Genomic DNA, 21,946 nt, shown 5'->3' with positions numbered 1-21,946 from the left:
TTGTTTGGTGACTTGGAAACGTGCCGGCGTATAAGTGTATAGGTCGTGAGGACCAGAGGCGTTTGAAAGGACCACTTGACAGCTGGACTTGAGGTGTTTCTCTGAGGGGATCCTGATGCCCCCACGAGTCAAAGTATATACGGAGGGTTAGTTGATGTGTCGAGTGTGTAAGTGGACGGGTCAGGCGAGATGGATGCGTGTGGGGTAACAGGCTTTCGGGGTAGAGGAATCTACTAGATCTGCTGATAATGGCGGGACGAATAGACTGCTATTTTACATTTGGGGAGGATGAAGAATGGCGGGCGGCTGTTGCGTAACTATGAGGAGAAACGGCCGCCTTTCAGCTGCGGCTAGGGATGGTGGCGTTTTCTCCGCGCAGTTTTGTCGAAGCATGCACGGTGCACGAATGGATGTGACATGTGTAGCTCTGGCTCTCTTACAAGCTGTAATCTTGTGATTATTCTCCATTTTATACCTAATATCATTGATTCGTTGAGGTGTGAGTTGTCGCATTCAACAAGTCGCGGGGTTGTTGTAAGGAGGGATGGATGAATAGGTACAGCCGTGAGTTGCCCAGCTCGTGTTGCAGACGGCATCGAGTCCTAAGCATGTTCCTGAATAGCGTTGCATTTGCCACTCTCCAACAATGACCGTGTGCGAAACAACGGGCCGTCTTGTGTCTCAATTTAGACCCGAATGAATGTCATTCGGGTTCCACGACTGTCGATGCTTGTCTGGAGTGTGTGCTTGATTACCGTGCGGTCACCAGAAAGTTGCAATGGAAAAGAGAACTGGGGTTTTCAGAAGAGCTTGGGATACTGTGCGGAGGTGCTTCGTGTACTTGAACCACGGCCCTGGATGTTCTCATCCGACAGGCATTGACTCACGGCTTACTCGTACGAGCAGGATTGCGCGTACCTTTTACACCACGAAGGGGAGAAATACTTCTGTTACATGTTGCGCGAAATAGTACCCTGTCCTGTTAGAGAAAGAGAAAGAGACGATATGACGACATGACGCGATAGTATAGGTGTGATCAGTGGTATATGATGCATTGTTGGTTTGCAACTGTTGCTTCACGGCTGTCCACCCATGTATCATTGCACGTACACGCGATCGCGGTGGCATTATCAAATCCATACTCCTGACGATATGCACGAATCCTTCTCGGGGGCCGGTAGATGACCGGCGCGTCTTACCGCCAGCTCACTGTCCGGTTGAAGCTCCGAAGCATGACCACCTCCCTTCGACTTGCAGGGTGCCATTGTATCACGAGCAGGAACGCCAATGCCGTTGGCACGAATCGTTGCTGCTTGTGGTGTGCCCCGGGCTTGGCAGTGTGCATACACGAAGCCAGCCGGCGTTAGTTAGCCTGCGTGCATTTGCTGTTTAATGTTGTTTGGGTGTCTGTCACAATGTCCCTAATATTCAAGTCTTTGTTGAAGGTGGACTACAATTCGGCGTATAACAGCTGTTATTCACATCTCAATATCTCTAGATTCAATAGATGAAGCTACTTGTCTTTCGAAAGCACCTTGACCGGCGCTGTCTCAAAACCAAGACACTCAGGCTGGATTCGTTCAATCTCACTCTCCTCATCTGAAAGCAGCTCCCCAGCACACAGTGCGCACGCCGCCATCACATGGCAGCACCAGGACATTCACAGCCATCCCCAGGCCTGCCGTGGCGCTAAGCATCGCCCACGGATCCCGTAACCTCCACCAAACTGCCTCGTTTCTCGTGCCGGCCCTGTCAACTGATCAGCGTGTGGTCCAGCGGGCGAAATAGCGGAGAGAGACCCTTGTGGACAGGCATTGGGAGGTCGAGGCGCTGCTCATCTAGTCGCCGACGCCAGCCTCGACTTCTTCTTCTCTCCGCCATTCTCTCCTCCTCCTTTCATCACCCTCTCCTCTCTCCTGGAGAAGGATTGTAGTCTTTTTCAAAGTCATTCCGTTTTGCCTTTTCCACATCTGACGGGCTTACAACGGCGACGTCCCTGCAGTCGTCTGCTCGCCCCCCCACGCAGGCCGTTTGCGCTGCCGTGGGAGCTTCATCAAGGCGACTCGCTTCGATTCTGCCTGTTTGGTAGCTCTGGTTCGAGAAAATCCTCTCACGATGGCGACTGCAACGACATCGTCGGCTGTGCCCACCTCGACCGCCGCCCGGGTCGCGCCGCAAGGCGGTATCTTGGAGGGGGCCAACCCGTCCGAGTACGACCCCAAGAACCCTCTCACCATCTTCATCATCCAGGTCAGTCGTCAAGCGTTGTCATGCTGTCGTAGTTACTGACACGGGCGCATATAGGTCGGCCTCATTGTCATCATCTGCCACATCCTGCATTGGCCTCTGTCCAAGATCCGCCAGCCCCGAGTCATTGCCGAAGTCATTGGAGGAATCATCCTGGGGCCCTCCGTCATGGGCCACATCCCCGGATTCAGAGAGGCCATCTTCCCCGTTGCTTCGATCCCCAACCTGACTCTTGTCGCCAACCTCGGTCTGGTTCTCTACTTGTTTATGATTGGTCTCGAGACAGATGTTCGATTTCTCCTCAGCAACTGGCGTGTCGCCACCTCGGTCGCTTTTGCTGGCCTAGCCCTACCATTTGGCGTTGGCTGCGGTCTCGCCTGGGGCATATACAACGCCTTTCGCGATGATCCCGGCATCAAGCCCATTGACTTTAGCATCTACATGTTGTTCGTCGGCATTGCAGTCGCCATTACTGTATGTCTGGTCTCAACTTGTCCACTTGGCCCGCTGTGCCGTGAATCTAACCTCTGCAATACTCTAGGCTTTCCCGGTGCTCTGCCGTATCCTGACCGAGCTCAAGCTGCTCGATACGCCGGTCGGTGTCATCACTTTGTCAGCGGGCGTTGCCAACGACGTCGTGGGTGAGTATTGGCTTCATGTTGTTGTCTTCCTGTTTTGCCCGACGATTTACTGACAGTTGACATCTTCCAGGATGGATCCTGCTGGCTCTTTGCGTTGCCCTGGTCAACGCTGGACAGGGCATCACGGCCCTTTGGATTCTGCTGGTGGCCATTGGCTACATCATTCTCCTTGTCTTGGTCGTCAAGCCTGTCTTGCGATTTGTGCTGCGGAAAACCAACAACATCGAAAACGGGCCCTCCCAGAGCTCCATTGCGCTTATTCTACTCATCGCTCTCAGCTCTGCCTTCTTCACGGGAATCATCGGAATCCATCCCATCTTTGGCGGGTTCGTCGTCGGCTTGATCATCCCGCGTGAGCATGGCTTCAACATCCGCGTCATCGAGAAGATGGAAGATCTCGTCGGCTCCATCTTCCTGCCCCTTTACTTTACCCTCTCTGGTCTCAGCACCAATCTGGGTCTTCTCAACAACGGAACGGCCTGGGGCTACGTGTTTGCTACTACCTTCGTCGCCCTCATCACCAAGATCATTGGCGCGTCTCTGGCGGCTCGACTCAATGGTCTCGTCTGGAGGGAGTCCTTTGCCATTGGCGTTTTGATGAGTTGCAAGGGTCTTGTGGAGCTTATTGTACTGGTGAGTTGATGTAGAAGCAATCTTTACATTTAGGGAAGTGACAGCTGTACTAATGCCTACTCTTTCTGCCAGAACATTGGTCTGCAAGCAAGGATTTTAAGCGTCAGGACGTTCACCATCTTCGTCGTCATGGCCCTTCTCACCACCTTCTTCACAACCCCAGTCGTCTCTTTCCTGTACCCCCCTTGGTACCAGAAGAAGATTGCCGCCTGGAAGCGCGGTGAGATTGACTGGGATACTGGCGCTCCGATTACCCAAGTCGCCGTCATTCCTGGAACAGACACGTCTACTCACAGAGTCAGGCGGCTGCTTGTTTACCTCAGACTGGATAACATGCCTGCGCTGCTCAACCTCCTTTCGTTGTTCGGGAGCACTCATGCCGCAGAGACCCCCAGCGGGACGTCGGAGGAGAGGTCCAAGAGGAGCCATGAAGACGTGGTCAAAGGGCCGGTCCGAGCTCACGGCCTTCGACTCCTCGAACTGACGGATCGTGACTCGTCCGTCATGACGGTCGCCCAGGTCGACGAGTACACCAGGCACGACCCCGTCGTCAACATCTTCCGCAGCGTCGGCCAGCTCCACAACATCGCAGCCTCTGGCGAGGTTGCCATCATGCCAGAGGATCGCTTCGCTGATGCCCTCGTTTCGCGCTCTTCCAACATGGGATCGGATCTCCTTCTCATGCCCTGGACCGAGACGGGCAGCATGGGCGATGCGCAGATTATCTCTTCGGCGGATGTCGAGGACAGGCTTGCGTCCAACTATCTGTCGTTTGTCAAGTCGGTTCTCCGCTCCATCGATCACAACGTCGGCATCTTCTTCACACGGAGCCGGGACGATGTCAAGACAGGCAAGAAGGAGGGCCAGGAGCAAGCCAGGCTTCGCCGGCAATATTCGTACGACGTTTCTCGACGCGAGTTCCCGACCGCGCCTCTGGTGCCTCGCGCTCACAACATCTTCTTCGTCTACTTTGGAGGCCGCGACGACAATTTCGCTCTTCGTCTGGTTCTCCAGCTTCTGGAGCGCGAGCGTGTGACTGCCACCATCATCAACGTTTCCGAGCTCGGCGGCGAGAAGTCTGCGTCAGCGGGCGACAACATCTTCGATGCAGTCATGGCCGCGCTTCCCAAGAGCGCATCTTCTCGTATCAAGGTCGAAAAGCTCTCCGTCGCCCCTACGGTGGAGGAGCTGCTCAACCTTGCCAACGCCGCTCCCAGCGCCAACGAATCAGACGTTGCGAACCCAACCCTGGTTGTCTTGAGCCGCGGCGGAAGCATCAAGTTGGACGAGGGCAAGCTCGCCAACAGGCCGAGGGAGGATGTCGAGAGCTGTTTGGGGACTCTTGCTGCTCACTTTGTTGCCAGCGGCGTGACGACGGATCTGCTGGTTGTGCAGGCCAAGTTGAATGCTGCTTCGTCGTGATGGGAATGATGTGATGCTTCTGTTATATAATGCTTTTGGGGTATGTAATTTTCTGTATATCTGCAAGTATAGGTCTGCACACTTGATTTGATACCCTTACGAGTCGACGATTGATATCTATTTACGACTATCTTGTGCTCGTGTGTCATGACGTTCAGTTCTGAGTGCAGGAAAGACGTATGCTGACTATAGTGTGTAAATTCAAAGCCGCGTCAGAAACCGGTGACTTAGGAGTAGATGCTCATATCTATGGTTTGCTTGATGAAGTGGCAGTCAGACTTTTATCTCGGCTGCAAGATGGCGTGTTCTTCCGCTTACCTTGTCTTCGAACGAAGCATGTAACGCGCGTCTGTGGGCTGTTGATAAGTTACGTGTTGAGGCAACTATCATTTAAAAGCTCATAATTGTCTTGAGAAGCTGCATATAGTTGATGTTCTATATAGAAAGAGCTATAGCCATCCATCGCATTATAGATATTGGGAAGATCGAAAAAGAAAAAATTGAAGAAGAAAAGACACTGTTTTGAATTACAAAACAAGGACTAGGAGGTTTGAAATTGTAAACTTGAAAGATGTCGCAATACCTGTATCGATGATGTATTGAGGTCCTGATTCTCTAGGTACAAAGTGGGAGAAGCAACGGCTCCCTCCCGCCAAGCCGCGACGGTGGCAGTATTGATTGTAAAGGGAGGGATGAGTTGTTGTATATGTATTCGGGATATATAGAGGATTTAGTTGATATAATACGGAAGCTGGGGAGGCTGGACCTGTTTATACTGGCAGTGTGGCAGGGATGAGCTACGGATTGTTCCACTTTCTTTAACAGGCAGCAGATCTCGCCGATATTGTGAACATGACCAGCGCAAGGCCTGTGTATTCTGTTCTCTTCGCCAGCAGCACAAACTGGACACTGGCCGTCTGGTTTCTATCAGCTCTGGCAGAGAATCATGGACGAAAGCCATGTGAGAATCTACTTGATGAGAAGGTGATTCTCGTTATGTGGAATGTTTTGTATAAGTGTTCGTCCGGGGTTTGGATGTTGTGTCGCTTCGAGCATGAGGATTCGATCGACAAGAGACGTCTGACTGTTGTTTCCTCGAACAATACCAACTATGGAAATGTTAGTCAAGGGAGGATAAGAAATGACTTCTTTGGGCGTCCGCAAACACAAGTGTCCCTCAGCTTGTGGTACAGAACAGCCTTTGCCCCTATTCGAAACCACGCCGAAAAGGCATATCACTCAACGACGTTCCTCTTCAGGAATATTTTCTAGCGGTGAAGAGGGCAGCAGGGGCTGTTGCTAGGGAATGTCATGAAGCATCGTGGAGGCAAGAGATGAGATTTTTCTCGTCAACTCGAAGCGTATAGGAGCTCATGGACTGCTGGCCTTCAACCTCACAACCTTGAGGGGGAGGCTTTTTCTCTGGAGAGTGATCAGTTGTAGAAGGCGTTGACATCTTGAAGTTGCAGATGTGCACTTTTCAAAATTGAGTTAGTTCTTTAACGAGATGAGAGAAGGATGGTGTTCTCTAAGAATAATCGACCACCACAGAGACGGCTCCTTTTGGTCTGAGGGACGATGATGGCAAACGAGTGTTGAGAGGGAGTTTTGCCAAAAGGTAAGAGAAGAAGAAATCGAGGAATTGACAAAGTACGATGGCTTAGGATCAAAAAGGAGAGACTGGTCTCTGCCGTCCTAAGCCCTCAAAAGAAGGTGCTTTTGGAATGGTTGTGTGTAAACAAGTTGGACAGAGATACGGTGAAAGAAAACTCAGGGCCCTCTGCCCCCCCCCCCCCCCCCCCCCCCCCCCTGAGACTTTCGGACAAGCCTCGACTGAGACTGATGCGTGAGGGATGGGTGAGGGCCAAACGGTTAACGCGCTTGGAAGGAAAATTTGTCTCCAGCTAGAGCATACATTAGGACACAAAGTAAATGGTCTATCTATCAACGCCGTGATCTGGGAAAGGGGGAGGGGGGCGAGAGGTAGCAACTACACAGCTGGCCCAAGATGGATCTTTGATTTTACTCGATTCTGTCTGGTATAAGAGCGGTTATTCGAGGAACTACCCTTTCCGGAAGTAAATGATCATCACATGCGGTATGGCGGTTATTCCAAGTCTGGAATCAAACGGTATTGATTATAACAGCCGTGTCATACCACGGCGAGGGATCCATCCAAGGCCTGGACAAGTCGAAGGAGTGAAGGAAAAACGGATTGATTCATAACATTACCAAACGACAAGAGGCGTGAGGATTTGAATTTTTTTTCTCTCACCTTCTTTCGGTCGAAGCTGCGTCGAGGTGTAGGGGGCACCCTTGGTGGGCGCGATAGTTAGCCCTGGTGGTTTTTGTCCTGTCATAACAGACAGCAAGTATCGCGGATGAACCCTCTGCTCGGAGTGTCTATGAGCGATATACGTCCTGGGCACTTGTGGCTTGCTGGGCTGGGAACATTCCCCATTCTCATTTTTTCCATTGACAATTCTTTTTTCGGCTTGTTTTTTTTGGCATGGCACTAAACGCGGAACAAGGAGCCGGGAGTATGGGGATCGGCAGAGGGGGGTGAACAAGTTGCTAAATGCATGAATACGGCGTCTGTGATTGGAGAGAGGGTGGCAAGCAAGCTTGGTCAGGGTCTTTTTGCATGAGTTCCCCACATGCAGTAGTGAGTTGAGACAAGGCAAAGAAAGGACGTACATGTGTAGGAAGATGGGCTGCTTGCTGCTTTGAGGCTCTCGGATTATTGAAAGAGGGGAAAGACCGGGCTTCGATGCGAGGAGGCGGGCAGCGGTCATCCTACGTCACAGGGTGCTGCTTATTTGCTGTGTCTTTTTTTTTTGACCTGGCTGAAGGAGGCCTCCCTCCGTCTGCTATCTGTGAGCAAGAGTGCAGCTGTAGTATGAGGCATTTGGATTTGGGACCGGGGGAGGGCTGTGCTGGCCGGTTTTTGTCTGGTTTGTTGCGGTGAAGGTCTTTGGCTCTCTGATCTTACCGTGTCTGGACCGGTCGATGTGCTATCGACTGGAATGAGGAGCTGGGCGCTGGTGTAAGTCGGGCAAAGTGGTGGACTGGTGAGTTCGTGTTAGTGATTGCTACTCCCGTATATTTCGTTTAGCAGTTTTTGATAGTGCTCTTGGTTGACTATAGACACTTGGCAGTCTATACGTGTAATTAAGACACACAATTGGCTCTACACGGGATAATCGAATTGCTCTTCTGTATGTGGTCTTGCGCCTGGCGTGACCAATGCTTTGTATCTAGGCCATCTGATGCCGCGGTGTATTATACGAAGTTTGCACATGGATGCAGCAAGCACATGTACGGATCATAGATATCCGTTGCTGTTCTGCATGCTGACCGCTTTACATTCATAGATAGGGGCAGGTCTCTGGATAGATAGAAAATCATACAAAGTACATACAAAACGGCCGCAAAAAGTGGTAGAGCAAGAGAACACTTTGCTCCGGGGCCTGGCCGGTGGAAGCTTGCCCGCTCTTTTGCAGCCCTTACGCCATGTCCGTCAGCGCCCCCCAGCTCGTACCCGCGACTTTGGCGAGCCTTGAGAGACGGTGCCGACTCGCGAGAGTCCGCACTGGCTGGACCATTACGCACGAGGCTGGAGCACCGTAGCGTATAGTTGCATATTTTCTCCCATTGGAGCATATTCTTGCAGCTCGCTGCATATGCCTGCAGCAGAATACCCATGGCATGACAAGTTGCTCGTCCCTTGTCGAACCGGATCGCTGCCACGCCTCGCCTCATGCGGCAGCGAATTGCCTCCCCATACTTTGCCATGAGCTTATCACAAAGCGAGGCCTTGGCATCTAGGAACAACTCGCACGCCCCCTCCCTCAAGCGAGTTGCAGCGAGCGCTGGCTTTGGCCTCCTGTCAACTGTCTGACCCCTCCGTTCTCATGTTCTCTCTCCTTGGAGGAACACGCACTCTGGCTTCGTCTCAGTCGACGCCAACGTCAAAAATGACGAGGGATTTTGAAGCTCAGACACGCCAAACCACCCAAAGGGCCACCGCAGACATAGCAGAGGGCCAGTTCCCACTTTCACTTGACTTGGCATTTGATCTCAGGGCACAGCCTCCAGCCCTAAACCCCTCCCCCAAGCGGGCTCGGCAGCGAAGCCATCTAGTGCGTCCTTCGACCTGGGTAGTGCTGCCCGCTTGGGCCTATCACAGGCATCGTTGACCAGCAAGGGGGACAAATGCAGCAACAAGGAGAAGACGGAGGGCCCCGAGCGAAATGCTTGGCATGGTGGCTGTTTTGCGTGCATGCGCAAGTCAGAAGTCCATGAATCCCTATATCATCTACGGCTTGGAGTGCTTCCCTCCTCTCTTTCCAATTCCTTTTGGCGCTCTCTGTCCATGTTTTCTGTTGTGGACTTTGCCACCTTGGGAGGTGCCCTGGGCACACTACAAGAGCTGAGACTCCTGCTCCTTTCTCTTGTCACTCAGTACCGAGGTGGCTGGTTTGAACTGGCCTCAGCTTGTCATGCCATCGCTCATTGCAAATTCAGCAGCCACGCGGCCATGCCAGCCACGCCGACAGACCAAGAGGCAGCCACGCTTCAAGCGCACCCACCACAATGTCAGCCTACGGGATGACCTCAGGGCATAACGATGGCAATGCGGACGCCAATGTCCTAGCGCTGGAACAGCTCGTTCAGCGTTGCGCCACTTGTCAAAGTTTTTCTTCCTTTTTGCTGCTCTATCCGTTACGAAGGGAAGTCGTCTTGACGCATACATGTACATAGCAAGCCAGACCAGCTATTGAAGCCAGCATCCACCGAATTGACCACGGCAAGCGGCGGCTTTATATGTCTGGATAGCCAAACCTGAGGCATCAGACGATGGCACCAAAAAGGTACGTGAGATGGGGACTCAGCGAGGGAATGTTTCGCCGCCGCCATTCGGTAGCCGCTCCGACAACCGTCGTGGAAACAAGTGGGAATCGTTTTCTTTTATGTACGGGGAACTGCTTGGCTTTGAAGTGATGAGACCGGGAATCCGCCTCGGATCTTTCACCAAGATGTCTCTAGTGGAACTCGAGCTGTTCTGCACGTACTTTACCGACTGCTACGTGGTATTACAGTAGTGCCCCGGGCTGAGAGAGAGCCAATCGCTGGTGAAACCGCCATGATCAAGACACTTCCACAGACCTTCCTTCTTTGCTTACGACGCCGTGCCTCATTTATTTTTCCTAGTTCCTTTTTTTGTTCATTGTTTATCATTGCAAATCTTCGGAAGGGTGATGGTGAGACAGGTCCCTTATCCGGGGAGGCGGCTGATCTCACAGCCGTTTGCACCACATTTTGGCTGTAACAGAAGAGGCGCATGAGCTGAAGGTCTGTCCCATATCCGAGACGTCACAACCATTCTTTTCCCACTTTTTGAAAAGCCACCCTGATACGGATGAAAGTTTGGTACAAAGAGTAATAAGAGAGACGATGAGCAATTGATCAGCTCATGCGCCTGATATTAGTCGCCGTCAATAGTTGCGGACCCCTGAGTGAGAGATGGTGTGGGTACCGCCAAACCAGCTTTCAAGACAGGATGCACGTGGGCGAGCTAATACCAGAGCCCCGGATGGAGACTGAACCAAAAGATCCAATGCCCTTGACCGGGAGTCTAGTCCGGCGATTCGATATTGTGGCTGCCGCTGATTCTCCCACGTGTCGAAGCTCTGTGTTTCCCTGGCTGTCTCGGGTCAACTCTCGCCACCATTAGTTTTTCAAGAACGAGAGACCTTTTGATGAGTCTAACGAACGCGAAGTTTGTCGAGAACCCGAACGATGGAGAGAAATTAGATGGAGAAGAAGAAATGAAATAAAGAAAAACGAAGAAAGGCCGGAAATCCGCCGGATATATCTCCTAGTCTTAGAGATCTCGGCATGGGCTACTCCCATCGCCAAGTGTCTTGGCCGCCATAGTCCAGCTATCCAGCCACTGTGTCGCATGCCCGGTTGCCCATTGCCCAATTAACGGGTGGTGCAACATGCTATACGGGTTTACCAGATGTCTCATTATTGTCGATGATAATTCCCGCTGGAAGGAATGAGATTGTGCCCAGAAGCATGAGGACGGTATACGGATAATTCTGCAGATGCAGAATCCCCGTGTTTTGGTGAATCCAGAGCGCAGATGCCATGATGCTATATTATTATTACTAATTCTATACGATACTGATACAACTATGTTACAAGATACTTGGGCATATCCGCTCTATTTCGGGTTTCCCTGGTGATTCAATGCCTGCCTCAACGCCTTGGCGGCCTTTTGCTGGCGCCTCTTGAACGGTCGAAGAAACATATCGGGGAGCGGGTGCGTGCTGTTTGGATGGTTCGGATCAAACTCGACGCTGGCGTCTGGGCCGAACGCACGGATTGTTGTCTGCACCGCCAAGTGAAGGAGATCAGAGCCGACGCCCTTGCCTCGGTATCGCAGCTTGGTGGTCCAGGCGCGGATGATGCCTCGACCAGTCCTGTTGGTCTGAGCGCCGCCCTTTTTCTTCTTGTTCACCTCGTCTCCCTCCAGCCTCAGGACGACAACACCAATGACATCTGTGCCATAGACTGCGGCAATGACGACGTCTTCCTTGCCGTCGGGCCCGGCGATGAAGTCCCTCCACCGAAACGACTCCGCCCGCTGGATATACCCCGACGTGTAGAACCGAACAAACGACAGATAGACGATGACGACGCCGGAAAGCATCGTCATGACGGTTCCGTATCCGGCGTGCTGGTACTGGTGGTAGGTCCCCGCGCACATGGCGAGCAGGCCCGCGAGGCAGAGCGGGTGGAAGATGATGGCGGCCGAGGCGGTTTGGCGCTGCTGCGCGATGCTGTCGGCGACGAGACGCAGCGCCTCCTGCTTCTCGCTGTCCTGCGTGACGACTCTGTACGAGAGCGGCGGCAGGCCGTCCGGGTCGTTGTTTGGCGGCTTGTCCGCCATGGTTTGGGTTTGCGTGGTGAGTGACATTGATGTGAGGCTTTCGATGCGAGAGCTGACAGTGAGAAAAGAGAAAAAAAAGACAGATGCTGCCCCTCGGTTGTGCTGCTAGTGCTGAGATTGAATGATTCGAGTATTACGGCACAAGCTGAGCTGAGCTGAGCCGAGTTCTTTTTCTCCCCCCCTTCTCGCGGCTGAAAATAGGCAAACGAAGGACAGGAAAAATTCAGACTCGGACCCAAGGTAAAAATCAACCTTGAAAATAAAGCTGCTCACTGCAGCCGGGGGCCACGGATGGCTGACAGACGCAAGGGGTGGCGTCCCCTACGAACCATGCGTGAATTTGGAACTGATCAGCAGCTTGCACGAGCAACTGCCCATGTGGTTCTATCGCAGCAGTGGATTATTCACGCCGTCTCGCAGCTGAATCGCAGGCAGAAACCCGCAGAGGCTCGATGCGAGCACGTGGACAATGCAGGCATCGTGCGTGGAGAGGATTCAAAAGGCTTCGGCGACGGGCTGGAAGGTAACGGAGTGGGCAGGGGGGGCGACGAGCAGGCGAATAGTGAATGTGGCTTGACGACGGATCGGATCCGGGGGCCTCATCGGTGTCCCAAACGGGCAACCGACCGGGTCCGCCCGCCTCAGGGCAGTTTCGGTCTCCAAACTAGGGACAACGGGCTCAGATGGCCGAGGAACAAGGGCGGATGGGCGCCGTCACGATGCTCAGCTGCGGCGTCGTTGAGGGCAGTTTGCACTCGATGGCTTCTGCTACAGAACGTGCCGCGATAGCCAAGGACCCATGGAGGCGTTCGACGTCCCCCGGAAGCCCGCTGAAAGATATTGATGGCTGCGTCGACGGCGGCCGGAGGAGGTTCCCAGCATTACTGTAACCTACAGATGCTAGTAGTTCGTATGCAGATGCCAGAGTGGAGCGTATCAGACGGCTTGATCGAGACAACGTGCTGGGCCTGCCGCTCGCCATTGGTCGATCCTCCACAACCACAACCACCACATGCTCTGGCCCTTTTTCTTCATCAACAGCCCGACAAGCATCTGCAGCCAATGGCCAGGCCCAGATAGCGTCCGAGTGCCTGATCCTGTCTGATCTGCCCTGTCCTTGCATCTCCGTTTGAGGCTGCACTCGCGTCTGCGATTATCGGTTTGGCCCGCTCGCGGAGGCAAGACCGCGAGCCACTAATGTACGAGAACCTGGTGTTATATTGGCACCTTCGGTCGTCTGGGCTGGGAAAAGACTCCGAGGGCTTGGGTCCATGATGGGTCGAGTTTGCCTGAAGATGATTAAACCAGTCCTCCTCGGGAGCCAGACGTGAATCATGGCAAGGCCCTGCTGCTACTGTATATAACTCCCCTGGGCCTGTCGGCACCAATCCCTTGGCTTTGTTCTTTCCTCTCTTCTCTGCTGTCTTGTTTTCTCAACCACAGGCGTCCAAGGCCTCCTTGTCTTCTAGATCTACTCTTCTCTTTCTGGAGGAGGGCTGATATAGAGCTTGTGTTGTTGTCTCTCCTTAAACCTTTCCACTTCTTCTTCTCTATATTCGTCCAGTAGAATTTTCAAGCAGCCCCCTTTGTGCCTTTCACAATGGCCTTCGGCAAGACTTCCGGAGGCAACAGCGCCTACCACAACTACAACAATGACTTCCTCCACGTCCAGGATCTCAACGAGCGCCGCCGCCTGGCCCTCGCCGAGATCGACAAGGCCCCCTTCGGCTGGTACCACGTCCGCGCCGTCGTCGTTGCCGGCGTCGGTTTCTTCACGGACTCGTACGACATCTTCACGGCCTCCATGTTGACCATTATGCTGGGCATCGTCTTCTACCAGGGCAAGGGCACCATGCCCACCTCGTCCGACAGCGCCATCAAGCTCGCCACCTCTGCCGGTACCGTCATTGGCCAGGTTGGCTTCGGTATCGCGGCCGATCTGGTCGGTCGTAAGCGCATGTACGGTCTCGAACTGATTGTCATCATCTTTGCTACCATCGGCCAGGCCCTGACCAGCGGCTCTCCTGCCTGCGATGTCATTGGCCTCATCATCTTCTGGCGTGTGATTATGGGTATTGGTATCGGTGGTGATTATCCCCTTTCTTCCATCATCACTTCCGAGTAAGTCTTTCTTGCCTCCAGCCAAACCCTCTCCAGGGGAGAGAGAGAAGGGTTTCTTTGCTGACTCGAATCCACGATAGGTTCGCCTCTACCAAGTGGCGTGGTGCCATGATGAGCGCCGTCTTTGCCATGCAGGGTCTCGGCCAGCTCACTGCCGCCCTCGTCATGCTCTTCGTCACCCTCGGCTTCAAGGGCTCGCTGTCCTCTGCCGCCTCCATTGCCGAGTGCAGCGGTGTCTGCCAGCTGGCTGTCGACAAGATGTGGCGTACCCTCATCGGCTTCGGTGCCGTTCCCGCCTGCATTGCCCTCTACTGTAAGTGATGTCAAAAAATACTTGAGCGGTTGTGGTTGATTGTTTCTGACTCTATGTGATAGACCGTTTGACCATCCCCGAAACCCCTCGTTACACCTTCGACATTGCTCGTGATGTCGAGCAGGCCGGCGACGACGTCAAGGCTTACATGACCGGTAAGCGCGAGGGCCACCCCGACGAGATTGCCCGCATCACCGCCGCCAAGGCCGCCCAGGAGTCTCTCCAGGTCCCCCGTGCCAGCCTGAGCGACTTCTTCCACCACTACGGCAAGCTCAAGAACTTCCTCCTCCTGTTCGGCACCGCCGGTTCGTGGTTCTGCCTTGACGTTGCCTTCTACGGCCTCTCCCTGAACAACGGCACCATCCTCAATGTCATTGGCTACTCCACCAAGGGCGTCGATGATGTCTACGGCTACCTGTACAACACGGCCGTCGGTAACATCATCATTGTCCTCGCCGGTGCCGTTCCCGGATACTGGGTTTCCGTTGCCACCATTGACATCCTCGGCCGCAAGACGATCCAGTTTGGTGGCTTCGCCATCCTGACCATCCTCTTCATCGTCATGGGCTTCGCCTACAACCACATTAGCCCCAACGGCCTCCTTGCCATCTACGTCCTTGCCCAGTTCTTCTTCAACTTTGGTGAGCACTCCTAACCAGTACCACGATCATATACCAGGTCATATCAGAAAGCTCACAAGATATTGCAGGCCCCAACACCACCACCTTTGTCGTCCCCGGTGAGGTCTTCCCCACCCGCTACCGCTCCACCTCGCACGGTATCTCCGCCGCCTCCGGCAAGATCGGCTCCATCATCGGCCAGGGCGCCATCGCTACCCTCCGCACCCGCGGCGCCACCAAGGACAACACCGCCCCCTGGATGGACCACGTGCTCGAGATCTACGCCCTGTTCATGCTCCTCGGCTGCTTCACCACCATCTTCATCCCCGAGACCGCCCGCAAGACGCTCGAGGAGCTCAGCGGCGAGGACGACTACGCCGCTCACCACCACGACCAAGAGGTGTCCCACGGCCCCGGCGTCGACTCCGAGGTCATTACCAAGATCTCTGCCGATGGCGAGGCTCCCCGGTCTACTTCACCTTAGGTGCGGAGCTAAAGCAGAAGCGTCGTGGCATTAAAAGGAGGACGGGAGGGATTTTTGGTTTCATTGAGACTTGGGCTCATGACGAACTTGCATGTGCATATGAAGGGTCTGGTGTTTTTGATTGATGAATGATACCACTCGCTTATATATGCCCGGCACGCGCTACAGTCTACCAAAGTTACAAAAGAAAAAGAAAAAGAAAAAAGAGGGGAAAAAAAAGAAAATACCCAGTTTTATTCATAGTTGAATATATTTACTTATTTAATACCACCTAGTCATTCATTCCTTTCTCATGGCTTTTTCTCTCTGCTCCCCATACTTGGCTTCGTTATGTCTCTATCGTGATCTGTGTCAGCCGTCACTTTGATGTGCCTTATTGTCTCCTTGAGTGTGTGTGTCTTGGGTGCCAGCCCAATGCAAAAGCCCGGAAGATGCCGAACAAGGTGTGCGGAAGCCTTCCCCACTTGGAGGTGGCAGGGGTGGGTGGATCAGATGGGGATGGGTTGTTTACTGTTCTGCTCTTTATGAGGATGGCAGGGCTGTGATTGTTTGGGTTGTTTGTTGTGGGAAGTGGTATGAGTGGGTGAGGAGGGTATGGAGAGAATGACTGTTCTTGTGATGAGGTGGTGGTTTGGAGTTCATTTGTTTGGATTGATTTGATGATGGCAATTGGATTGCTGTGGAGTGAATTTACGTTTGTTTGACTTTACGGTATTTCGGTATAATGAACCTAATGATTTTGCTGAATATGCGTGCTATGTATGACGAGTGTTATATTTGTTCATTATCGTCATCAACGATGACCAAGATAAGCATAGGAGATTGGATGGCCGTTTGCATAGCTGGCGTCTTAGCATGGCTTCAACCAAAAGAAGGACGTGGTGTAGGTTAGGATTATCGAGCTCCAAGTGCCTATTTCTGAGAGAGAGAACGGTTATCAAGATCGTTAGTATCAAGCTAGGCATATAAAAGCTGGGTATATGACAACCTCGATCTCAATGATGAACACGAGAGGGCGCAATAGAATACGATTATTGAGATCACAAGGAAAAGCAGCGGGAAAAGGGTGAGAGAAGGGCAGGATGGGACGCTCAGGGTCAAAGTCGTCGCAGAAGATGTAAGTGAGAGAAGAGAGGAGAGCGAGTAGGGGAGAAATGCGGCATTTATGTTGAAGATCCCACAGCCAATCTGTGAAAGGCGACCGTGAGAATGCCTTGTGTAATGGCAAACAGGACGAAAGTGAGATGGGAGATGGTGGGAGGCCTTCTGACCTTGACCGCAGAATGGCAGAACGGCAAAGCGAGGCCAAAGTGCAGAGGGAAGGGGGCCGTGGCATGTGCGCATTGCATAAGGCGGGGTCTGGACCCTTGTAGTGAGGTTACACGCGGGTTACTGGAAATGGGGTGGACAGTTGACAGACAGACGGGGGACAGACAGTTTGACAGACGGGACAGACAGACATCACAGCGAGAGGCACGCCTCCGGGGGGTTGATAGTTGCTACGCGGGCAACTGGCTGGCTAGGGAACGGGCAGGAAAGGATGAGGGAATAGTTGAGCGAATGAAAAAGTTTTCTGCCTTTTGAGTTTGTAATGCCTTTTTCCTTACCTTGACCTTGACTTGAAGCTGTGATATCCCGCCGCGTTCTGGATTCTTCGCCTGGGCTGAACGCTTTTTGTTTCCTTTTGGCGGCACTTTTCACAAGCTTCACGCCCCCCGAAGCGATGCTTGATGCGGTAAGCCCATGTCCCGCCGTGATGCAATAGCGGAGGGCAAGAGAAGAGCAACAACAGGCTCGCCCTGTGTCGAAATTCCCTCATACAATTGCATATCCACTCCCGCCCGTGGCCAATCGCGGGTAGCGGGGGCTTGACGGGAAAGCGGCGCACTGTATGATGGCGAGGGACGGGCAAGTACCTTGTACGGGGGGCTTGTATCTCCTCATCCTGTCTGTCCGTGATACGTGTATTGCAGGACGTTGGCTGTGAGATCCAGTTTATTCGATGCTTGTAAGCAGAATGGAGTTGTTACACAGGACAGGCTGTTGAGACCGCAGAAACTACATGAAGCTACCTTGGCTACCTCGTACGGGTCCTCCTCTTCCCCCCTTTTCTTCCTCTGAGGCCATCCCAGATCAGGATGATAGTTTTCAGTTTTTTTTGGTTTCACGCCTCAAACCTTCCCATCCCCTTTGAATAATGTATACCCTCTTGCTAGCTGGTTCCAGTAAGCTGGGCGGCAAACACAAAAGCGACGGGGAACAAAATTTGCCCATTGTTGTTTGTGGTCTTCTGTATATGCGGGAAATATTTTGGCCTTCCGTGTACATGTTTTTCCCCTTGCCCTTTTAAACACGCCCCCCCTTATTCTCAGCCAGTCCTCCGGGCGTGGGCGAGAGGACATGGCACCCATCACGCCGTACATACAGATGCAATACATGGCCGGTATCCATGTGTCTGGGCGATATGCCAGGTATCGCGCGTGTACTGTTGCCCGGCGTTTGTTGATAGGTCAAGTTGTGAGCTGGCAAGAGAGAGAGAATATCACAGCCCTGCCCAAGCCCTTGGTGCAAAGCACATGGCGACGAGGGCCGGAAGGGTATAGCAGCCGCCTCCCTCGCTCGTTTCTGATGGCAAAGCCTCGAAGTTTATCGTAGTTGTGGTTAGGCCCAGAGTGATTGTCGTTTGTTTACTTGCTCTGCATAAAGCCTCTGGACTTTTCGCTGCCTGTTCGATTCTTCACCTCCTTTCTTTTCATCAGCTTTGTCGGTGCAAACGAGGACTTGGAGTCGAGAGACGTATCGTTGGCGCAAACGCAATTGTCCCTTCTTCTGCTCTCTTCTGCAACAGAAAGGCTCTGAAAAATCAAACCATTGTTTGTGAAAAATCCATCATCTCTGCCCCTTCTTGCAATCTTGTTTGATTCATCCTCCTCTTCATCATGTCTGAAAACATGACGCCCGAGCCGGACGAAAAAGAGCCCAACTTCGACTTCCGCATCACCTTCGACGATGCCTCTCATCCTGCAGACGTTGCCGGTCGCAGCAACGCATTTGACCGCGACCAGCCTCGCTCAGCGTTCCGAAAGAGGTCCATGAGCCGTGGCTCGGCCAGCAGTCGTCGCGAGCCGGCTGCTTCGCCCTACTCGGGAGTCCCGATTGAATATCGCACACTGTCCATTCACGTCTCCGAGTCTCGCAACGTCAATTCTGATAACTTGGCCGACATCAAGGCTTCCCGGAAGGAGAACAAGGAGGAATACTTTTCCAACTTGACCTTTCACGAGCTCCAAGTCGACGAGCTCTGCCAGCAGCTCAACGTCTCTCAAGACGCCGGCCTGTCGCAGAGTGCTGCCGAGCTGAGACTCCAGCGCGATGGCAGGAACACGCTTCCTCATCCAAAGACCAACTATCTCCGCAAGATACTCGGGTACGTCTTTGGCGGCTTCTGCTCCGTCTTGTGGGTGGGCGTCGTCATCTTCTTCATCTGCTGGCGGCCCCTGAGCAACCCGCCTTCGCCGACGAACCTGGCTCTCGCCATTCTTGTCCTCATCGTCATTATTCTTCAGGCGAGCTTTTCTGCCTTTCAGGACTGGTCTACCTCGCGTACCATGAAGTCCATTACCGATCTTCTACCTTCGGAGGCGCTGGTGCTGCGTGATGGCCAGCTGATGAAGCTGCGTGCTACCGAGCTCGTGAGCGGCGACGTCGTCCATCTGAACATTGGCAACAAAGTGCCGGCAGACATGCGCATCATCAGCCATTCCGGTGACCTCCGCTTCGATCGAGCCGTCCTGACCGGGGAGTCGGATGAGGTTGAGGCCTCGGTCGACCAAACGGACGAAAACTTCCTCGAGAGCCGCAACATTGCTCTCATGGGCACCCTCGTCGTCAACGGCAGCGGAGTGGGCGTCGTCGTCCTGACCGGTCCTCGCTCCGTCATGGGCCGGATTGCCACTGCCACTGCCTCTGCCAAGGAGCGGCCCACGCTGATCCAGAGAGAGATCACGCGCTTTGTCAAGATCATTGTCGCGCTGACGCTTGTCCTCGCTCTGCTCATCCTCTTCACGTGGCTTGGATGGCTGCGCAGGGATCACCCCGCTTACATGAACGTCGTGGCCATGCTCAACGACGTCATGGGCTGCGTTGTCGCATTCATCCCCGAGGGCATGCCTGTCGCTGTTGCCCTGACGCTCATGATGGTCGCGAGACGCATGAAGGCGACCAATGTCCTGCCCAAGGGTCTCTCCACGGTCGAGACTCTGGGCTGCGTCAATGTCATCTGCTCTGATAAGACGGGTACCCTGACGCAGAATCAGATGCATGTCAACTCTGTTGCCTTTGTCGACGAGCCCGTTGCCGTTCGTGACGTCTACAACAGTCTCTCTGGCGACCACGTCGATGCCGGAGTGAAGAAGCTTCACCAGGCGGCTACTCTGTGCAACGATGCCACCTTTGAGCCGTCGACTCTTCACCTTCCTGTCGCTTCTCGCCCCATCCAGGGCAACGCTACAGACGGCGCTGTTCTTCGATTTTCCGCTGCAGCTCCTTCGAGCAACGAGAAAGCAGAACAGCCTGTCAAAGTCTTCCAGATCCCCTTCAACTCCAAGAACAAGTGGATGCTCACCATGTATCAAAACCCCTCCGAGTGCCCGGGCCTCAACGAGTTCCAGATCTTCGTCAAGGGAGCCCCTGACGTCCTCTTGCCCACCTGCTCAGCCTACTGGTCGCGCAAGTCAAACTGCGTCGTGCCCCTGGACGCTACGGCAAAGGCTGCCTTCAAGGAGTACCAGGACAAGCTCTCCAAGAACGCTGAGCGCGTCATTGTCCTCTGCACAAAGAACATGATTGTCCAGGAGGCCGTGGGCACCAATGCCTTCAGCGACGAAGTCACCCGCCGCGCCACGGAGGATCTCACGGTTGTCGGCATCCTAGGCATCACCGATCCTCCTCGCCCTGAGGCGCTAGACACTGTCAAAGAGTGTCGCCGTGCGGGAACGCGATTCTTCATGGTTACCGGCGACTATGGCCTGACTGCCGCCGCCATCGCCCGCAACGTCGGCATCTTCACCTGCGAGCGCGACCCCGACACCATCGCCGTCGTCCAAGCCGACAACGGCGCCGACGCGGTAAAGAAGCTCAACAGTGCCCGCGTCGCCGGAGAGTGTCGCAGCCTCCTCCTCGAGGGCCAGAGTCTGGGGAGTCTCTCCGACGACGACTGGAGCATTGTCTGCGAGTACCAAGAGATTGTCTTTGCGCGCACGACGCCGGAGCAGAAGCTGCGCATCGTGGAGGAGTTCCGCAAGAGAGACAACGTCGTGGCTGTTACGGGTGACGGAGTGAACGATGCGCCGGCTCTGCGTGCTGCGGATGTTGGCGTTGCCATCGTTTCCGGGAGCGACGTTGCCATTGAGGCAGCTGACCTTGTCTTACTTGATCGCTTTGACAGCATCATTGATGCGATTCGCCTTGGCCGCCTTGTCTTCCAGAATTTGCAAAAGGTCATTGCGTACCTTCTTCCCGCGGGTAGTTGGTCTGAGATCTGGCCTGTCATTCTCAACGTCTTCTTTGGCGTCCCCCTGCCACTGAGCTCGTTCCTCATGATCATCATCTGTGTCTTTACCGATCTGTTCTTGTCTCTGTCGCTCATCATGGAAAAGGAAGAGTTTGACCTCCTGTCGCTGCCTCCTCGGAACCATAAGAAAGACCACCTCATCAACTTCAAGATCTACGGCCAGGCGTATCTCTTCACTGGCACGGCCGAGACCGTCTGCGCCCACTCCATGTTCTTCTTGTACATGTGGAAGAAAGCCGGCATCCCCGTGAGCCAGCTCTTCTTCCTTTTCGAGGGCTACTCTGAGGGTTTCCACGGTTACACTCAGGACCAGCTCAACCACTTCAACCAGACGGGCCAGTGCGTCTACTTCGTCACTCTCGTCATCCTCCAATGGGGCAACATCCTGTCGGTGCGGAATCGTCGCCTCAGCATTGTCCAGGCCGATCCGTTCACAAAGAAGAGACGCAACCCGTGGCTGTTGCTCGGCATGGTTATCAGTCTTGCCATTGCCGTATTCGTCACTGAGGTTCCGGGCATTCATACCTTGTTCTTGACGGCGTCGGTGCCTATTGAGTTTTGGTTGATACCCCTGCCTCTGGCGTTGGGGATTTTGATGCTGGATGAGGTGCGAAAGTTGCTTGTTCGCTTGTTCCCCAATGGGCCTGTTGCGAAGGTTGCGTGGTAGTTGGAATGTTTTGGAGGTCCTCTTCGATTTAATGAAGTTTGGGAACCACATGCACCCGTATTGCAGTTTCAGGGCGGAGAGGAGGAAACCTTTGTAAAGCAGAACAAATACAGTTGGATAATGAGTCACTATAGGATGCAGATTGAGCGTATAATTTGAGTTCTGATATTTCAATTTTTTTGTTTCGTCAAGGCATACCAGTCGGTGAGCCAGTAACGAAATCGCCTCTTACGTTATGAACCTTTACTTCATCTTCTCAATGACT

At 53.6% G+C, this 21,946-nt stretch overlaps 4 protein-coding genes across 4 annotated transcripts; 3 read left to right on the top strand and 1 right to left on the bottom strand.

The window, feature by feature from the left end:
• Positions 1-2,115: 2,115 nt before the first annotated feature.
• CCMA1212_000233 (uncharacterized protein) lies at positions 2,116-4,943 on the top strand (the record flags this gene model as incomplete). The annotated part of the gene is made up of 5 exons (XM_073697711.1): positions 2,116-2,250; positions 2,305-2,721; positions 2,789-2,888; positions 2,959-3,521; positions 3,594-4,943. The coding sequence occupies 5 exons, from the start codon at positions 2,116-2,118 to the stop codon at positions 4,941-4,943; spliced, it is 2,565 nt and encodes an 854-aa protein (XP_073563042.1).
• Positions 4,944-11,175: 6,232 nt separating this feature from the next.
• On the bottom strand, positions 11,176-11,904 carry CCMA1212_000232 (uncharacterized protein; the record flags this gene model as incomplete). Its single annotated transcript, XM_073697710.1, has 1 exon — positions 11,176-11,904. One exon carries the CDS (start codon positions 11,902-11,904, stop codon positions 11,176-11,178), a length of 729 nt encoding a protein of 242 aa, XP_073563043.1.
• A 1,274-nt stretch (positions 11,905-13,178) lies between these two features.
• Positions 13,179-15,442, top strand: CCMA1212_000231 (uncharacterized protein; the record flags this gene model as incomplete). Its single annotated transcript, XM_073697709.1, has 5 exons — positions 13,179-13,187; positions 13,472-14,025; positions 14,106-14,338; positions 14,401-14,979; positions 15,048-15,442. The coding sequence occupies 5 exons, from the start codon at positions 13,179-13,181 to the stop codon at positions 15,440-15,442; spliced, it is 1,770 nt and encodes a 589-aa protein (XP_073563044.1).
• Positions 15,443-18,381: 2,939 nt separating this feature from the next.
• On the top strand, positions 18,382-21,681 carry CCMA1212_000230 (Sodium/potassium-transporting ATPase subunit alpha-3; the record flags this gene model as incomplete). The annotated part of the gene is made up of 1 exon (XM_073697708.1): positions 18,382-21,681. The coding sequence occupies one exon, from the start codon at positions 18,382-18,384 to the stop codon at positions 21,679-21,681; it is 3,300 nt and encodes a 1,099-aa protein (XP_073563045.1).
• Between the last annotated feature and the right edge of the window lie 265 nt (positions 21,682-21,946).

This window comes from Trichoderma ghanense (assembly GCF_004382785.1).
Source record: "Trichoderma ghanense strain CCMA-1212 chromosome Unknown scaffold_0, whole genome shotgun sequence".
Lineage (NCBI taxonomy): Eukaryota > Fungi > Ascomycota > Sordariomycetes > Hypocreales > Hypocreaceae > Trichoderma > Trichoderma ghanense.
This window is presented reverse-complemented; position numbering and strand designations above follow the sequence as displayed.